Source organism: Neovison vison, chromosome 10, assembly GCF_020171115.1.
Source record: "Neovison vison isolate M4711 chromosome 10, ASM_NN_V1, whole genome shotgun sequence".
In the NCBI taxonomy this organism is placed as follows: Eukaryota; Metazoa; Chordata; class Mammalia; order Carnivora; family Mustelidae; genus Neogale; species Neogale vison.
The window spans coordinates 61017501-61035956 of NC_058100.1; the positions used below are offsets into that span (position 1 = coordinate 61017501).

The window sequence follows — 18456 nt, forward strand, 5'->3', positions numbered from 1 at the left end:
GAGAGCAAAGACAAGTGGACAGGGGTTCTTGGGACGCCCTTATCCCTCCTAGAGTCGTTGAGTTGGCTTCAAAGTAGCACATGCATCCAGGTGGGTGTTAGAGCTGACCAGCCCTTGGACGTCGTGTGCCCTGAACCCCTTCCCAGCTTCTGGAGTCCAGTCCACCACACGTGTGCCAAACGACCCAGGAGAGGTGGTCGCCATGTCCTCCACACCCTCGGCAGCCCCGGGCAGGCCCGGGCTGGGAGCACACACAGGGCCTGCCTTTGCAGGACTTTCAATCACAGAGGTCCCAGGGTCACCGGGCTCTGCCCCAACCCAAACACCGCACCAGAGTCACACGGCCACACCAACACCCACTGCCTGGCTTTGGAGACTCTGGGGTCCCCTGCCCTGACTGGGCTCACCCCCATGTGCCCCAAGCATCCGGCCATGGCCTGGAGGCTGCCGGCCATCACGAAGGCAGGCTCCCCCTTGTTCACCAAACCCACCCCTCCTGGCCTGGCTTCCATGACCCCCGGTCCCGGCTCGGCCACTCCAGTCGAGCTGGCCTGCAGAGGTCAGACAGAGCCAGGTTCTGTGTGCCATCTCACTAGTTTCCTAATGTGGAGGAGCCTCTGCGTGGCTGGAACCACCGTCCAAAAGATTGTGCAGCTAAGATGCTGTGCGGCTGCTTTTGTTGCTGCTGCAAGCACCTGCGTCGACCCCGTTTGAGGACAGGAGTGTACGAACTACCTCAGTGCGCACCCCGCACACACATGCCCAGCGAGCGCACAGACGGCCTGCAGGTGCCACTTCCTGACTTGTGTGTCCAGCTGCCCGGACAAGTGTCCCTTCAGAGCCCTCTCGGACATTCCGGCCCAGAGCAGCCCCGTTCACAATGCCCCCCTTCTCCTCCTGCCTAACCCCCCAGAGGGCCAGGCTTTCTGTGCCAAGATGAAGGACCAACCACGTCTCACTTCCCTTCCACTGGAGCTACTCAGAACACATGCAGCTCTGGGACCATGAGAAATCAGAGACACTGACCATTCTCCTTAGAAACAAACAGGGGTGCCTGGAGGGCTCAGTCGGCTAAGCGTCTGACTCTTGATTTCAGCTCAGGTCATGATCTCGGGGTCATGGGATCGAGCCCCACATCTGGCTCCGTGCTCAGGGGAGTCTGTTTGTCCCCCTCCCTCCACTCACTTGCTCTCTCTCTAAATAAATACATCTTTTAAAAATTAATTAAAATAAATTAAAGATAAAAGACGAATCTGTAGCTACAGAGCACAGAGAGCTTGAACCGGTTGGTTCCCAGCAGGCGGACCACAGTGAGGGGAGCGCAGCACATGGCCAGGGCTGTGCTGGGGGGCAGGCAACCCAGAGACAATACTGTCTTGGCCATGCACTCCCTGTAAAGTGCCTCGATTTCTCAACTGAAAAACAGAGAACTCTAAGATCTACAGTAACAGAATGCCAGGGACGCGAGGTCCCTGCCAATAGAACGGGCCCCAGATGGGTCAGTGCTCCCCCAGCACTAGTGACCTCCACAGTGATGCCCACCCTCCCCACAAGGAGGCCAAACAGCCAAGTAGGCAAAAGATCACTGACATATTCCCATGTCCAAGCAGCACAACCAGCGCTCCTGCCCAAACCACAGCCTCACGGGCAGGAACCATCAGAACTGGGTGTCAGGTTGCCAGTGACTCGCATGCGCCCACGAGCTGGAGACCCGCTGATCTAGAAGAACTGGAAGGAACACTCAGACACAGGTGACGAACACCTCCTACAGCAAACGCTCGAGCAACAAGCAGCAGCCTTCCCAGGGCAAGCCGTCTCTCACCAACCACGCACCACCCACCGACGGACAGACGGACAGCGGCCACAGGTGTCCCCGTGGGAGGAGCGCAGGTGCTCAGCCTTCTTGACAAATCAAACAGCACAGCCCGGCTTCACCCCTCCAACAACCTGGTTGCTTTCTGTTAACTAGTCCTGGGGAAGGAAAGCGGGAGCCCGGCGGCCTTGGGAATCCGCAGAGGTGGGGACAGGCCAGTCTCCCATCCTGTGAGAGACGCCAGAGTGTGACCGAGAAGATGGCAGGGGTGCTGTGGGCAGCGGCCCGCAGGCTCTGACAGCCAGCCCCCTTCGCTGGGGAAATGCATTGGTGCTCAAAAGAGGCCAGCAGAAGCCCTGAGACCCCGTGGTCATCACCATCTCCCACCCTCACATCCTGTGTGCCTGGCTTCCTTTGGGGCCCGAGAACTCGGAGTTTTGGGCCGTGCTGGTGGCTGCACAGGGAAACCAAGGCGGGAAGGTGCCCTCTAGGCCTTAAGTTTCTATGGACGGGACCAGGGACGGAGAAGTGAGGAGGCACTGTCCAGAGTGGCTACAGGCCCCGACACTGTCCCCAGAGGACAGTAACAGTGGGAACCCCAGAGGGGCCAGTGGGGGGAAGGGTGCTGAGTGGGTCCTGGGGGCATAGGTACTCATGTTTGGACACTGTTCCCGGGAGGTGCCTGGTGGGCAAGGGGGGCCTTCCCATCCACTCCCCTCCCCTGTAACAGTGCCTAGCCTGTCCTGCCTCAGGCTGAGCCCCTCGCCAGGGAGGAGGTGCTACAGGTTAGGGTGACAGCCAGGGGCGCCCGGGTCACTGGGAGGCTCAGCCCAGGCCCAGGCTATCCCCTCGGCGCCTTGAGGAGCCCAACCCCAGAGACACTGAAGAGAGCTCAGAGGCCCGCGGGAACCGAACCTGCCTGAGCAAGGAGACAACACCGCACCAAGTGAAATAACTCAGTGTGACCCTGTGACCGAAAGTCAACAGTTTCGCAGGAACCTGCCACCTCCACCTGTCCTCACGCTGGCCCTCCCTCCTCCACTGTCAGACCTGCCACCTGGGAAATGACCAGCAGGGACCTCCAGCCCGTCTCAACCGCCTCTGCTCCGTAAGGACTGCTCAGCCCTCCCTCGGGTGATGACACACATGAAGGACATCTTGGCTGCTGGTGACCTATATCCCTTGAGCTCAGGGCCACTCCCATAACCCCTGCTTCACAACACAGCAGGCAGGGCTAGAAAGCATTTCAGAGTCCCTCGGTCCCCCAGGCCCTCCCATCCTGGGCACAGACACCCCAAGCAGACAGCAGCTCGGGAAGGCGGTGGGGATGCTGAGGGGTAAATACATGATCGCCCCCCACTCCTACACAGACCAGAGGACTTGGGTGGGGAGCAGGACAAGGGGATCCCATCCAGGAGTGAATCACAAAATCGTTAGCTAGTAGGACATCTTCTACTTGAAAGTCCACTTCAAGGGGAGGGCAGGGCAGCGGCCATTCCTGTTGAAGACAGACGTCAGAGACCAGCACTGCTCACAAGACTCCTCCTCCATCCCCAAGGTCCTTGAGGGGAGGGGAGGAGAGTCTTGAGGGGGGGAGGAAAACTCACAGACCAAAGAGCCAAGAGAACACATTGCCTCTGCAAGACAGTGAGCCTAAAAGGAGCTGTGAGCAGGGGTCGGGGGTTGGGGAGGGTTGGGGAGGGTTGGGGACACGTGTGGGACCAAACCGCAGTACTGAACACAGTAGAGAGGAAAGGAGGGTGAGAGACCTGGAATGGCCTCCGAGAAAGTCCGAGGCCCGGACCACCCCCCTCCCCCGGCCAAGACTTTCTGAAGAGCAACACTGGGGCGGGGGGAAGGGGAGGCTGGTCAGGCAGCCACGGGAGCCCCTGACCCCACCACCGCACCTCTTCCAGGTGCGGTGGACACAGGCGTCCTGGGGGCAGGGCTGGCCCCAGGCTCCCCAGAATCTCCTGGTCTCCCCAACAGACATCATGGCCCTATCTCTGGGCAGCTCAGCCTCCCGGGACAGGCTGTGGGCAGTCTCTCGGGGTCAACGGAGCTCCGTTCCCAAACGAGAAGACTGGCCTGATGACCTGAGGTCCCTCCTGCTGTCGGGATTCCAGCACTGCCTAATTGTGTGACTCCATCCCAAACACATCAACAAGAAGGACACCAACCCTCCACCTGCCCTGAATTCAGGAGGAGTATCACCCGCCAAGCACACTACAGCCCACAAGCCCCTTAACAGCACAGCTGAGCCCTTGACCCCAAACGCTTGACTGCCTTTGGTTTTGGTTTGTTGTATTGATTTTTTTTTCTTGAACGAAATGTACCCCCTTGGTGGGGAAAAGGGACCCAGGAGGCACCTGGGTGGCTCAGTGGGTTAAGCCTCTGCCTTTGGCCCAGGTCATGATGTCAGGGTCCTGGGATCAAGCCCTGCATTGGGCTCTCTGCTCAGCGGGGAGCCTGCTTCCTCCTCTCTCTCTGCCTACTTGTGATCTCTCTCTCTGTCAAATAAATAAATAAAATCTTTGAAAAAAAGAAAGAAAAAGGAAGAAAGAGGACCCAGAGGGAGGGAGTCCACAAACTAAGAGCCGCTCCTCACGGCCAAGAGGTCTCACAGGGACGTGGCCAGGCACTCCTCTGTCCCTGTGGCCTGTACCCTGTCCTTCTCCCAGTGCTCGGCGGGTCCCGTGGCTGGGGGACTGACTTCTGAAAACAACACGCTCCTCCCAGAGCCACGGAAGAATCCTGCCACGCCTACCTTTATTTGGCTCCTTTATGACGATTCTAGAACGCAGGAGGAGCTAATTTTAACAGAGGAGCCGGCGCACAGCCTCGCTCTGAGCCAATACCGTCACCTGTCCCCTCGGGAGACAACTGATGCTGCCTCCCGTGTACAGAGCAAAACAGCTTACTCCTCTACAGTGGTGGAAGTTGTCGGCTTTGCTAATTATGCGACAGTGGCTCCGGGCAGGCACGCAGAGGGGGTACATTCAGTGGCTGAGACAGGGCTTGGGAGGGGCCTCCCGCACTCGGCTCTGCACGAGGCAGAGGACAGAGGCCAGGACAGTCAGATGAAGCCCAACCGTGTGCCACAGAGGTATGTCACATGGCCCCCATGGCACACTTCAACGAAGAGATGGTGGAGACCCTCCTGAGGGGCAGTGGACAGTCATCACCCGGGTGGGCCAGTCTCATGGCCACAGCAGAGCTGCCGCGCATCCTGTGGCGTGAGCTGCTGCAGCAACCCTGGGCTAACACAGCATAGCGTCCGTGGCCCCAGGAAGCTAACAAGCTCGCCTTCTCTGAGCACAGGGGAGGGGACAGCAATGCTGGAGAGCTCAGGGAGGGAACTTCATCCCGTTCTGGTCACCCAGCATCTATGCCCCCTTTCACACCAGTCTGATTTCCCACCTGAGCACCGTCCCAGGGGGAGGGAGAATCCAGGTGCCTGGACAGTCCAGGACACTTCCCACTGCTCAGGGCTGCCAACAGGGACACCACCCAAGCCTAGCCTAGGAGACTCTCTATCCTCGGAAGCAGTGATTCCAGGACGGGGGGTGGAGGGTCAGCGACCTAAATCCAGGGACTTCTGTTTCAAGTCTTGTTCTGCAGACCTGCCACCCCACACATTGTATGAGCCCTCCACCCATGCTCCCCAGAATCCCTGTGCTGATTATGGGGGGGCCAGAACCGATCCCTAGAACCTCAGCCAATGTGTCCTTTACACAGAAGGCCATCAGAGAAGAAAGGCCACCGTCAGAGGACAGGGAAGAACAGGGTGCAGACCACAAGCCACAGGAGAGCTGGAGAGGACCCCAGAGACCGCTATGTTTGGCGCCTTCATTCTACACACGCACGTCACACACCCGCATGCACATGCTCACACACGTGCACAGACATGCGGGCACACACCTATGTGTGTGTATATGTGTACATACATGCACGCCCGTGCGCGCTGCCCGGGGAGGTGCAGGGACGGGGCACCCACAGGGCAGTGTGCGGAGAACGCCGCTCAGCAGCGTGCCCACTCAGGGGGTGGCCAACCCCGTCTCAGGGCATGACTTTGGGGTCTCCCAACTGTCAGCCAGGGAGGGAAAAGGGTGTCAAGACCAAACACATGTCTCTCCAGTCATTTCCCTGCACTCAGCACACACGCTTTCCTGGCGAGCTCTCATTTCCCTCCGCATCCTCCAAGAAACAGCATCCTGGGAAAGTCACGCTCCAGTCATGATGAAGGGGCTCGAGGTGCCACGCATCTGGTTCGATCCCAACCCCAGATGAGGATTCTGCATGCTCTGGGAGACCGTCCTCTCCACCTAGCCCCCACTGCCACCGCTCCCTGCTCCCGCTCCATGGCTGTCACTGCATCCTCCCTCCCTCACAAAGCCTCTGGCATCAGCTCTTGGCCACCATGGCTCAGAAGCCCCATCGCCAGCAGGATCTCCACTCAGTGACCTGCCCAGGACAGGCGACAATGGGAACAATCAAAGCTCTGAAAGGGTTTTGGGCAGGCCCAGGGGATTCACAGGGCCTGCACCATTTCCCAGCGACCACACAGAAAGGAAGCAGGGGATCATCTGTCTATCCGTTCAGTGTAGAATTGAACAGTTGGCACAAACATGTCCTCTTTGGCCCTGGTCTGCCTACAGCTGCCACAAAGCCTCCCCAGCTGGCCGTGCCTCGGGCCAGAGGGCTTGATCTCTGCATGTGCACGTCAGGACAGGCCCCTCGGCCCACAGCATGCCCGAGGGACAAGGGACGCGGCGGGCACCCTGGAGCCGTCTCTTGCCGGCTCAGGTTTCCCCGCACATCCGGCCTCACACCTCTAATTCCCCCTTCCTCATCTCTGCGCTCCATGGGGCTTGAATCACCGGGCTGTCTCCATGCCCGCAACCCCTGCTGTTGCTAATTCCTTTTCTCAATAAGCTCACAGAACACATTTAAATATTTTTTTTATCCAGGAGACAAATGTCTCTATTATATAGGGGACCATCTGGGCTGCTATAGCTAGCTGGCTATGTTGCTATCAACTCTTTTTTTAGGGTTCATGAATCAGTTGCCAATAAGAAAAAAAAATAGGAAGTCAGCTCCAAGATTCTGCTTTCCTCCCCTGCATTTTTCCCCAGCAGGAGAGCTGGATCCGAGCGTCCAAATGGACCCCGGGCAGGCGCGACAGCAGAGTTACCTAAGGCTGCTGCTCTGGAAATGTCAGCCTGCAGTTCTCCTCGCCTAGGGGGAGGGATGTGGTGGCAGCTAACTTCCCAGCCCTGGGGCCCTCCAGCTGGGCTAAGTAATATTGTGCAGCCTCCGACAGATCTAGGCTCCATGCCAAGGAGAAGGAACAAAAGGAGGTCAAAAGCAAGAGAGGAAGAAGGGCGGGAAGGAGGGAGAGAATGCTCAAGGTTTGGGAGCCCCTGACGCCTTGGGCTCATCACCCAGCACACGCCCAGGAGCACCCAGCCCACGGGAGCACCTGTGGGGGGCGGTGCGGAGCTGGGCTCAATCCCCGAAAAGAATATGAATGGAAAGCCAGAGGAATGGAAGGAGGGGGACATATTCAACAGGGATTCCTGGTGCCCTGGCCTGCGGTTCCTCCTGCAGTGGGAAGGCTGGACGTCAGGTATGATCCAGTCAGAAACGTGTGCCCAGCGCCAAGGACCCGTTACAGCCCAGTCTGGCTGGGCGGCGTCAACCCCAGCCCCTGACTCAGGCAGTTCCAGGCATTGGCCACCTGCAGGCAGGCTCCGGCTGGGGCTCTGGGCCACAAGCCCCCAGGTACAGAGAGTCGGGGGAGGTGTATGTCTCCACCGCCCCCACGAAGGCAAACGGGCACACAGTCACTCGTCACCCCCCAACATCCACCATGAACCCTTCCCCCAGGGCAACGGAGAAAAGCAAATCCATCCTCCTTGAAGGTCTGGCCAGGGAAGTGAGGGCTTGTCCCTGCTAGGGAATATTTTTGGTGGTGGTGGTAACTGTGTGCATGTGTGAGAGACACAGACACAGACAGACAGAGGGCAATTATATTTTTATAAATCTGGGTTGGTGTATTTTTTTTAACCACTTTTGTGACTCAAGGTAGCTCAAGAGAACTAGAAAATAAAGCCATTCTGTGAATCGCTCCTGAGCTGACAGTCCCCTCCCCACCGCGCCGGCCCCTCCTGGCCCCGGTGAGCCCCACAGGCCTCCCTCTCCACCCTTGGTAGCCACCAAGGCCAAGCGAGCCTCTGTGGTCCCCACCCTTGTGAGAGCAGAAATGCAAGTTGGGTTTTATTGAACAACAAAATTTTCATCAGATCCCCTGGGTCCTCACTCCGGTGTGTGTCCCCATTCTCAGGCAAATACTGTTGTGTCTTCCTGAGGAAGCCTCCTGGGGCCCTCTCCCCGGCAAAGCCAAGAGCCGCTTACAACTTCTGACAACGAGGACCCAAAGCTGAGACTTGAAAAAATAGTCTTTCACCAACTCGCCTAGAAGACTTGAGGGCTCCAGAGTAACGTAACAAAACGGAGTGGGCATTTCAGCCCATGAGTTCACCGGGGCAGTCGTAGCTGTCATCGGTCCTGGAAGAAGGCAGACAGAGGCCACTGGCAGGGGCCAGAGGTCAAGACAGGGCCCAGAGCCCACGCAGCCAAGGCTGAGGACTGAGAGAGGTCTGCCTGTGGAAGTAGGGGAACCACAGAAAGTAAAGAGAATCCCCACGGACCCCATGTCTCCGCTTCTGGGTATGCACGCAGAAGCAGGGAAAACGGGGCATCAGAGACCCCCGGCCACCTGCTCACAGAAAGGGCACAGGTGGACCCAGCGGAGGAAGGGATGAGCAAATCGGAAGACAACGGGATGCTCTCCGACCACAAGAAGGAACAAGACGGCACCTGCCCCCATATGGAGGAGTCTCCAGGGCACCGTGCTCCTGAGCCAGGCAGCCAGATGGACGGACAGGACTCACCTGTACAAGGCACCGAGAGCAGCCACATTCAGAGATGACAGGCAGGATGATGGCGTGACAGGGGCGCCAGGGCTGAGGGAGACTGAGGGTGGGGGGTCAGTGTTTCATGGGGACAGGGTGAGAGGATGAGAAAGTTCTAGAAGTGGACAGTAGGGATGGTGGCGGAATGACGTGAACACACTTAATGCTGCTGAGATGTACGCTTAAACATGGTTGGAAAATAGTCAGTTCTATGTGACATATATTTTACTACAATTTAAAAAAAAAAAAATGAAGTTAAAACATGAGAGGAGCAGAGCAGTGCCTAAAGGAGAAACCACCAGTTTCTCCAGCCAGGCCGACGTGGAAAAAGGCCAGCCATGGGCCAGAACCACAGAAACTGGGGGAGCTTGACCAGGCAGGCTGAGTCTGGGCCAAATAGTTCCATGAGGGCAGGGGACAGGGCCACCCTGCTCGGCTCTGCACCCCGGACTGGGGCCCTGTGCCGGTTCTGGGAAGATGGAGGCTCAAAGATCCTGGAAAGAGAGAACCGCACGCCTCACTTGCAAGCACGGCCTGGGGGTCAGTCGGTGAAAGGAGGCCCTGTTCTCAGAGGCCCATCCGAGGGGGTGCCAGGGCCCGCGGTGCCGAGCCATCCCCCCGATGACTGTGCATGCCCACCGGCTGCTAGTGCTCCTGGGACTCTGCGGCGTTGGCCTGGCTTGGAGCAGGTGGAGCAAGGCCGGCGCTTGCTGCACCACACCCTTCCTGGGGGCCGGCCACCACCGTCCCCAAAGCCATAGGCAACCTCTTCTTCCAGGGTCTTTAGACTCACCACCCAAACAAGGAGACAAGAAGGTGACTGTCAGAGCCACCAAGCACAGCTGTGCTCCGCACCTGTTCACCGCGTCCTCCTAGGTTCCACGGTGTGTGATGGGGACAGCAGAGCCTGCCCTCCGTCCGCATCGACCTCACTGACAGCGGACCAGCAGCCCGAGCAGCGCGCCAGCCCCGGGTCACGCAGGTGCAGGGGCTGATGAGCCCCACGAGCTTTCCTGGGCGTCATGCTGGGCCAGCACGTGTGGCTTGACCGCGGCCAGACAGGACCCACACGGTGGAAGAACACACGGAACTTAGGTCCACGAGGGAGGAGGGGGAAACGCACATAGGTGGGCGCCATAAGACCTACCCTACCTGTGGGGTGGGGTGTGAGATGGACACTGAGCGTGGAGCCATGTGCACCTTCCTGTAAGCCCACCATGCCTTTGGCCAGAAGCCCCCCACCCAGACCAGGACGTCCTCACACCCAGGACCCCAGACCTCCAGAAATGTCAGAAACTTCATTAACGTCTCCCAGCTTCATCTTGATTTCTGTATCTTTTGCAGTGGTTTTCAGTGGTTTTCGCTCAGGTTTTATTTTATTCAGCATGCAAGAATGTCTCGCGCTTGCCACTTCTTTGTCACATTAAAAATATTCACCAGCCTCATTGTTAGGCTCCAGATTGGTATTCAGAGACCAATTCAGGATTTAATTGTGCACTTGGAGCTTTCAGTAACCTTTATGGGAATTAATCAGACTCCAAGAGCTGCTAAAAGATGTTCTGGCAAGTCTCGGTTCCCCATGTTAGGACGCAGGGGTCCTGGCTGCGAGCGATCCCAGATACTAACCACTTCCCATCTGGCAGAGCTGGGTGCACAGGTCCTATGCACGGCCTCAGGGCCGGAGCAGGATACACTCGGCCTCTTTAAACGGACACAGCCTCTGTCCCTTTCTGACAACCTGCCTCCACCAGAAGACCAGCATCTCACCAGGAATCCAAACGGCAGAGACATCAGGCTAGAACCTCAGATCTACCTTATCTAAGCTGCAAGGGGACTATCTGCACCCGGGCATCACAGGAGGGGAGGATGGCGCATCTCACCATCACCGCTGATCAAAAATGGGTGTCCCCAGACACTGTGGGGCTGCTGTCTGCATGCATAAACCAGCCCAGCCGACATCATCCTGTCTATCTGACAGCCCATTCCAATGGCTCCCTCCCTCCCTCACCTCTCCTGTTCAGAACCCTAGCCCAGAGTGGCCCTCCAGACTTGGGTGCCCCGTCGAGTGTCTCCCCGACCCCAGGGATGCCGGGCTGAGCTTAGATGTGCTCCTACCACCCGGCCAGGCTCCATGAGTGCACTTTTAATAAGCACCCAGATGACTGCTGTAACCAGATAAATCGGAGAAACCATTCACTGAGGAAGAGTCTGTGGACCTTGGCTGGTGCAGGCAATCACCCAGATAGATCCTGGATTTGTGTCTTCTACCCTCCCTGGGCTCTGACCTTGGAGACACTTCTGTGGAGGGTGAGGAGCACCTCAGGCTACAAGTGAGGGTGGTAGTTCCTGCCCCAGAAGGGCTAACAATCCAAAGCAATCCCTGGGGACGTGTGCAACAGAGGGTCTCAGACCAGGATACCAGCATGGCGGGGTCAGGGACCAAGACAGCCAGGCATTGCTGAGGACAGAGACTGGGACGGGGCAGAGCCACTGAGCTCTGCTGAGCTGCGGGACGGCCCGTGCTAGGAACTACAAGAAGCTGAGAATGTCGGGAACACTGAAGCCAAGTGGTCAAAGCATGACCTAGGCCCGGACCCTGCAGGCCCTACCAGCCAGAAAAAGTGTTTAGTATGAGGATGACATGAGGAACTCAAAAGGTCGCTCCTAGAAGCTGGGGCAGGGAAGTCATTCCGGTGAGATTTAACCAAGGGTGCTGCTCCAGAAGGGGCATGCATCCTGAGAAGGGGCAGGAGAGGACCTGGGCCAGGTGTACGTGGGGCAGCCAGAGGCGAACAGATAGGAGTGGACACTAACGGACTAACGGGCACTGCAGGCAATCACTGGGGTGGAGGAGGGCACGACCCAGGCTGTGGGGCAGATAGCCCAATACACGATCTATGGGGTCAAGGGCACTGGCACTTTGGGATGGGGGTAAGGGAGGAAGAGCCACAAGGAGGATGTGGGCCAGCACCTCGAGGCCACGGACAAGCCACAGTGGAGCCCTGAATGGCACTGGGAGACTGGCCACTGGAGCCCAAGGCCATGGACAGGCCACAGTGGAGCCCTGAATGGCACTGGGAGACTGGCCACCAGAGCTTTTTCCGAGAGCAGAGCCAAGAATAGGCGGGGTGCGAGGCGGAGCCAACGGGAAAACACATTGCCTTAAATAAGGTGGTTAAGACACTCAAGTGGCAAAACGCTAACATTTGCTGATTCTGGATGGCGGGAGCAGAAGGCTTTTCAGTCTTGGTGCTTTTCTGAACATTTGCTACAAGAATAAAGAGGGAACGGGGAGGCAAAACCAGTCTGTGAAGGAAGAGGCCAGCAGCATCAGGAGGGCCCAGCACAAAGCAGCTGGCCCGTGAGTTCAGGGACACCAAGGATGGACCAGCGGAGGGCAGCGGCTGAGGACACAGGAGCTGGGGGCCATGATGGGTGATGTCCCCGGGGAGCCCACAGGGCAGGGGCTGGCCTCCCAACGGGAGAGACGCTTCTGAGTCCAAGAGGGAAGGAGACCGGTGCTGGCAGACTCAGCAGCTCGGGGACGGGCCAGGTGCCCAGGTGTCCTTGCCAGTAATCCCACCTTCTCTGTCAACTGGAATTGAAGTCTGGGAGAGGGTATGGGGCTTTGGGGGCTCTGGGAAAATGCCAAGGATCTGGAAGAGCATCACGAGAGCTGAAAGAACCGGCCAGGAGCCTGCTGGAGGTCCAGGACTGAGCCATACATCACCCGCGCCAGCAGCCCTGGGCACAGGCAGACGGGAGACAGGGGCCGAGTCGTTTCCTAGGGGACCATGGGCACAAGGGACCAAGAGCCATGGTGAGAGCTGGCTGGAGGTCGGTGAGGTCAGGGGGCACAGGTTGCAACACAGGAAACGGTCTTGGTCACACAGGGCCTTGACCAAACAACAGAATGTGGAGGGCCCTGCCCCCTCCCCTGGAAAGGTGGGAGACACAGAGGAGGCCCATGACTGTGACAGATGCCAGCACCTGGCAGAACCCTGGGGCAGTGGCCGACAGAGGCAGAACGACAGCCCAGGGAGAGCTGGCAAGGGCTCTAACCGCCCAGCACATTTCCAGGGGAGCGGGGTGCCAGGGGAACTGGTTTGCTGACATACTGGGAGGGGGAGCAGCAGAAGGCGAGCGTAGGGGAGACCCCCGTGCAGAGCCGCGGGCAGGGGTACAGTTGCTGGACAGGAGTGAAGCCAAGTCACCAGTCCTCGTGATTCAGGAGGGGACTCTGCCCAGCTGGCTTCAGGCGTTACCTGGCAAAGGCTTCCCAACAGTCTCTGCCTTTACTGTCTGTTCAGGAACGCTGACCTCAAAGTCAAATGTCACAGTGCGCCCCCCCCCACAACATACCACCCAACCAGGCCCCGAACTTCACCAAGCAGTGGGGATAGGGGCCGGTGCTTCCCTGAATAGTGCACCCTCCTTCCTCTCTCCAGCCTAAGTGGGGGCAGCGGACAAACCAGAGGCTGGAGGCCGTCAACAGCCAGGGGACACGAGGCAGCACTGGTGTCACCCCTTACTGAAGGCACACTCTCCGGGAACAGCCAGGATTCGTCCCCAGGCTATGCCCCACAAGAGAACTGCTAGGTTCGAGATGGGCCCTCACACCCCTGCTCGTGGCCAGTCTTCTGTTGTAAAAGCAACAGACTTTGGGTTCCAAACGTCCAGGCTACTGCAGAAAATGCATGTGCTCAAACCACCCAGGGAACCATCCCAGAGAAGTAGCCAGAAGCCAATTCAGAAATGAGTCACCATGTCAGCCAGAAGAGAACAAGAAATCATCCCCGGGGTATTTGCTGAGGCCCTTGCACAAGCCCAGCAGTGCCCTTCAGCTCTGGAGAACGAGGGGGACCCCGATAAGAGGAAGCTTCCTTCTGCACCCCACATCGGACATAGAGATGCCAGAGGGCATGGGCCATCCCAGGCAGAAGGGAGCACCGCTGACCTCTCAGCTCCGCCTGCTGAACAGACCAGAGTGGAGTCCTCCAAAGCCAGGCTAGTCCAACCCCAGGCAGCCCACCACATCACGTCAACTACGTCCTTTCTCCAGATGGAAAAGAGAGACTGGGAGGGGCACCAGGTCCCCGGGGCGGGATCTGCGGCAGGCTGGGATGGGCCACGGGGCCCCACCAGGATGCCATCCTGCCCAGCAAAACTGCATCTCGTCAGTACGTGCTGTTATCATCCGCTGGGGCCCCTGCAGGCCCTCCCACAGCAAAATGCTGCCCGGGGTCCAAAGAAATATTATCAGGAATTCATTTTATTTGTATCTTGTCAAACTTCAGAGGCCTTACAAGTGACTCTGTGTATTTAAATAACAAATGGAAAAAAAAAAAAAAAAACTTTGAAAGCTAAAAACCTGAAATGGGTCTTTGATCCAAGAATGGTTTCATCTATGTTTATATAAATGCGACCGTCTGCAAAAGGCCAAGGCAGAGCTGAGTGTGCGCTTGTCAGTCAACACTGTTCATTTTATATTGTCTGGAAAGAGAAATCACTTCACATCGGAAACTCTTCAGAACACCTTGCTTCCTCCTAAATATCCATATGCAATTTTTTTTAATTTATTCATTTGACAGAGAGAGAAATCACAAGTAGGCAGAGAGGCAGGCAGAGAGAGAGGGGGAAGCAGGCGCCCCACTGAGCGGAGAGCCTGATTTGGGCTCAATCCCAGGACCCTGAGATCATGACCTGAGCCGAAAGCAGAGGCTTAACCCACTGAGCCACCCAGGTGCCCCCATATGCAATTTTTTAAGATACATGGATATGTAATGTTTGGAAGAAGAAACCCCCAAATCTTTTCTGGAGAACATGATCAATGGTGACTTTGTTCCATATATGTATGTTCAAATTTTTCGGCAAGGAACCTGTATCATTTTATAAGCAGAAGTACTAGATTTTTAAAGACTGAAATAGGATCTCCTCTTTTTTCAAAGGATATATAATGTGTCAGTCATTTCTGTTGTTATAACTCCAATCAGAAATTCTGGACCCAAATATTTCATTTATACAGAAAGGTAATCCACTGTGTAAAAACATTAGCTGCTATTATCAAAGTTAAACAAGCCAAAGATAGTGACTTGAGTTAGAAAGACGACATGGGCACACCAGGCTCAGGTGCGGCTCAAATCCCAGCTCCAGCACACACCAGCTGTGCAACCTCGGGCAAGTTTCATGACCTCTCTGATCCACAGTTCCCTGGATCTATAAAATGCCAGCTGTGAGGAATGCAGGACTTCCAGGAGCAGAAACCATGTGCCTGAAGGCATGCACAGCCACACACAAACACACACACACACACCCCAAAATAAAATCACACCTTCACTTTTATTCTGAATGTTCCAAATGTCGCAAATGGTGGTTGATTAAAAAATTAATCTGCCATTCAAATTCCTTTCATTTGAAAACAGATGCAAATAAATTTTCAAAGTAAAACACAAGACTTGAAAGCAATGTGGATGTGGCCACATCCCCCTTTCCCCTGGGCCTCCAGGGGAAGTAAACACCTAGAGGGACATGGGACAGGTCCTCACTGAGTGCCTAGAACTGGCTGGCAGGACTCAGTCCTTAAGTGGTAGCTACTATCATTCCCTCTAGGAAGGCGTGTATCATTAAGTAAGAAAAAGGTGCCGTCTTCCTGTCTTAAAACCAACACACCGCGACTGGCAGGATTTTTAACTGTACTATATTGCTAAGTGCACCTTGTATTCTCTGGGGATGTTAGCATAAGCTAAGCAATCGATATGGCTTATCAGATCAAAAAAATATATAAGGAAGATAAGAAGCCAGCAAAGCAAACGCACAGCCTAAACTTTCATGGAAGTAATTACCACCCTATTGGCAACACCCACACATACCACATGTGCATCGATTTCCCCTTTCAATGCTTGGGAGCCAAATCAGCATGGGGAGGCTCTGGGCTGTTTGATTCCGAGGCAGCGGGAAGGAAAATATACAGGAAAGAACAGAAGCTGGAGACTTGGCCACGCTCTTCATAATCGGAATTCAAAGAGCACAAGTTCTTTTTATTATCAGAAACTGGAATCTTGACACGACACTCCCACTGGGAAGCTGGTCAGGACCCGCCAGCATTCGAACTACTCCCCGGACAAGGGGGCGCGCCTGAAACCTGAACGGAGGCTGACGGGAATCACCCCACCGGCCAGCTTCGATTCACAGGTCAACCAGCTGCACACACCATCCACTTAATTAATCTGCTTTTGAATTGTTTATTATCTTCCCCTGAGGGAGAGGAAATTCTTCTTGCTGGTTACCTGCTCTGCTCCTGGGGCTGACAGTTTGATGGAGCTCAGGGCTACCCGCCACCCTCTGGCCAAGACAAGAACATAAAGAAACAGCAGCTGAAGTATTGCCGAAAGGGGAGTTGTTAGCCTTCTGGAATCCGAAAAACTCCCCAGATCTGGGGAAACACAGAAAGCTCCATTGAAACACACGGGCAGGTACATGCAGCGCTGTTTGGGTGTGATCTGTTCTGCACCCCTATCTATTCTAAATCAGGTAGAGTTTCATTCTCCCTTAACAATGTCAACAACCCCTAGGCTCCTTTCTCCAAAAAGAATTAGACCCAGAATCCGGGGACAGAGGAGAGACCACAAAATCCCATCACTTTCACCGCCTGATTTTTTGATCAGCCCAGAAATTCCTGTGTCTGAATTTCTTTTCCAACGCTCCCCCCACCTTTCTAAACCAACTGATTCACAGACTTGCACAATCTAGACCCAAGAGGAAGCCTGGGGACCACCTAGGTCAATTCTCGATTTGGGGATGTGAAAGGAAGCGTTAACCTGTTCCTTCTCCTCACTCCTGGGAAGCCTGGTAACAGGACCTGCTCTAGCTTAGTTCGTTCTTGAGATAAATCCTCTCACTCCAGAAATTGCCCCAACGAAACACCAGCCTCCCACCCAGCCTGCAGCCCTTCCCGTGGGGCAACTGCCCCTGCACACGAGCTCTGGAAGGCTGGTCTGAGACAGAGACCAGCCTCCAGGAACCCCTGCTGCCAGGGTCCCTGGCCGCCCCCAGACTCGCAGGTCGGTAAGGTTGCAATCTGCGGGCTCAGTCTGGAACTCCAGACTTCCGCTGTTCTTCTACCCACCAGCTCCCCGCTGGCGAGGGCAAGGGGCCCTCAGAGAAGGGGCTCCTGGGAGCGCTGGGCTTGCCAAGTGTGGCACCGATCTGTACTGCGGCCTCCCCCTCCCCTTATGCAGAAGTGCTGCACGTCCTAGACCCCCTGCACCTGCAGAACCCGGGCCCACCTCCACTGCTCCCAGCCGGGCGCAGCCCGGGAAGGACGGCGGGACGCCGGAGCAGGGAGTCTGCCACCTGCGCGGGGCCTTGCAGCGACTTTGTGGCTGGGCCCCGGGAGAGCGGAGGAGGGGGAAACTCGTGGCCCGCCGGGGCCTCTCCCCCACGGGACAGGCGATCCCCGCCGCTGGTCCCGTCTCCTCCAGGCCCCGCTCACTGCGCGCCCTCTCCAACGGCGCTCCCGTGGTGTCTCCGTTTTGTCTCCAAACGTGTCTAAACGCAACCCACCGCAGACGCTGACATTTTCAATGTTTAATTGTTACAGTTACTCGACTAATTGCCGGGACGGCAGCGGCGCCGCTCCTTCGCTCCCCGCGGGTAGGAAGGAGCAGGGTAGGCGGGGGCGCCGCCGCGTGCCGCGGGCCCAGCACTGGGGCCTCGCCAGGGAACCAGCGCTCCCTCCGCCCCCCGCCAGCAGCCAGGCACCAAGGGCGCGCGCGCCGCGGATTCGGGATGCCCCTAAATGTCCCCCTGACCCGGGACCGGACCGGCCGAGGGTCCATCCTGTAGGTGCGCGGCGGCTAGCGCCGTCCGCCCCTAGCTCCACGGTCAGGTGTACTTCAGAGAAAGCGGGGAAGAAACGGTGGAACGGGGCTAAAAGAAAGAGAGAAGCCGCTGCCGGTTACTCACGTGCCAGATGGCGAAGAAGATGAGCGCGGCGCACAGCACCAGGGACAGCATGTAGCAGAAAGCAGCGAAAGTGAAGGCCATGGCCAGCGGCGGGGCCGAGCACACCCCAGTCCCGCCGCACACCAAGAAGGTCCTCGGAGGCCAGCGCCACTTGAGGACCGCCCTCCCTCCTAGAGGGGCAGGCTAGGTCCACACCCTTGCGTCGAGGCCGGAGGCTGGGAGGAGGCAGGCCAGCAGGGGAGCCTCGAGGGTCGGGGGCGGCTGTGAGCGCCGGGATCCCGAAGCTGCGGCGGGGGGGACGCCAGTCCGCCCGCCCGCGGACTCACGACCCGGTGCTCCGGCGTCGCTGGCGGGAACAGTCCCCAAATCGAGGAAACCAGTCAGTAGAGAACTCGTGCAGACCAGTGCAGCCAGAGAGCCTCCGAGGCAAACCCGGCGAGGGCCGCGCGACCAGCTCCAGCGCCCGAAGAGCCGCGGCTTCCCGCGCCCGAGTCCGAGGAGAGGAGAGGCGGGAGCGCCACCCGGGACCCTCCCGCGCCGCCCCGCGAGCTCCTCCCAGATCCCAGAGCCGCCGGCGCTCCCTCCCGCGAGCACAGGTCTTGCGGGGGTCGCAGGCGCGGGAGCCCCGCGCGGCGACACCTTCCCGGCAACCAGGCTGGACCCGGCGCGCAGGGCTCCGGGCCCCGCGGGCCTGCCTACTCC

General features: G+C 57.4%; 1 protein-coding gene across 1 annotated transcript in view; it reads right to left on the reverse strand.

The window, feature by feature from the left end:
• Nucleotides 1-18002, reverse strand: part of CNIH3 (cornichon family AMPA receptor auxiliary protein 3) — an 89126-nt gene extending 71124 nt beyond the window's left edge. Inside the window, exon 1 of the mRNA XM_044266302.1 lies at nt 17755-18002. Within this exon, the coding sequence (XP_044122237.1) occupies nt 17755-17835 (81 nt within the window). The 5' untranslated portion in view covers nt 17836-18002. The remainder of the gene's footprint in view (nt 1-17754) is intronic.
• Nucleotides 18003-18456: the final 454 nt, after the last annotated feature.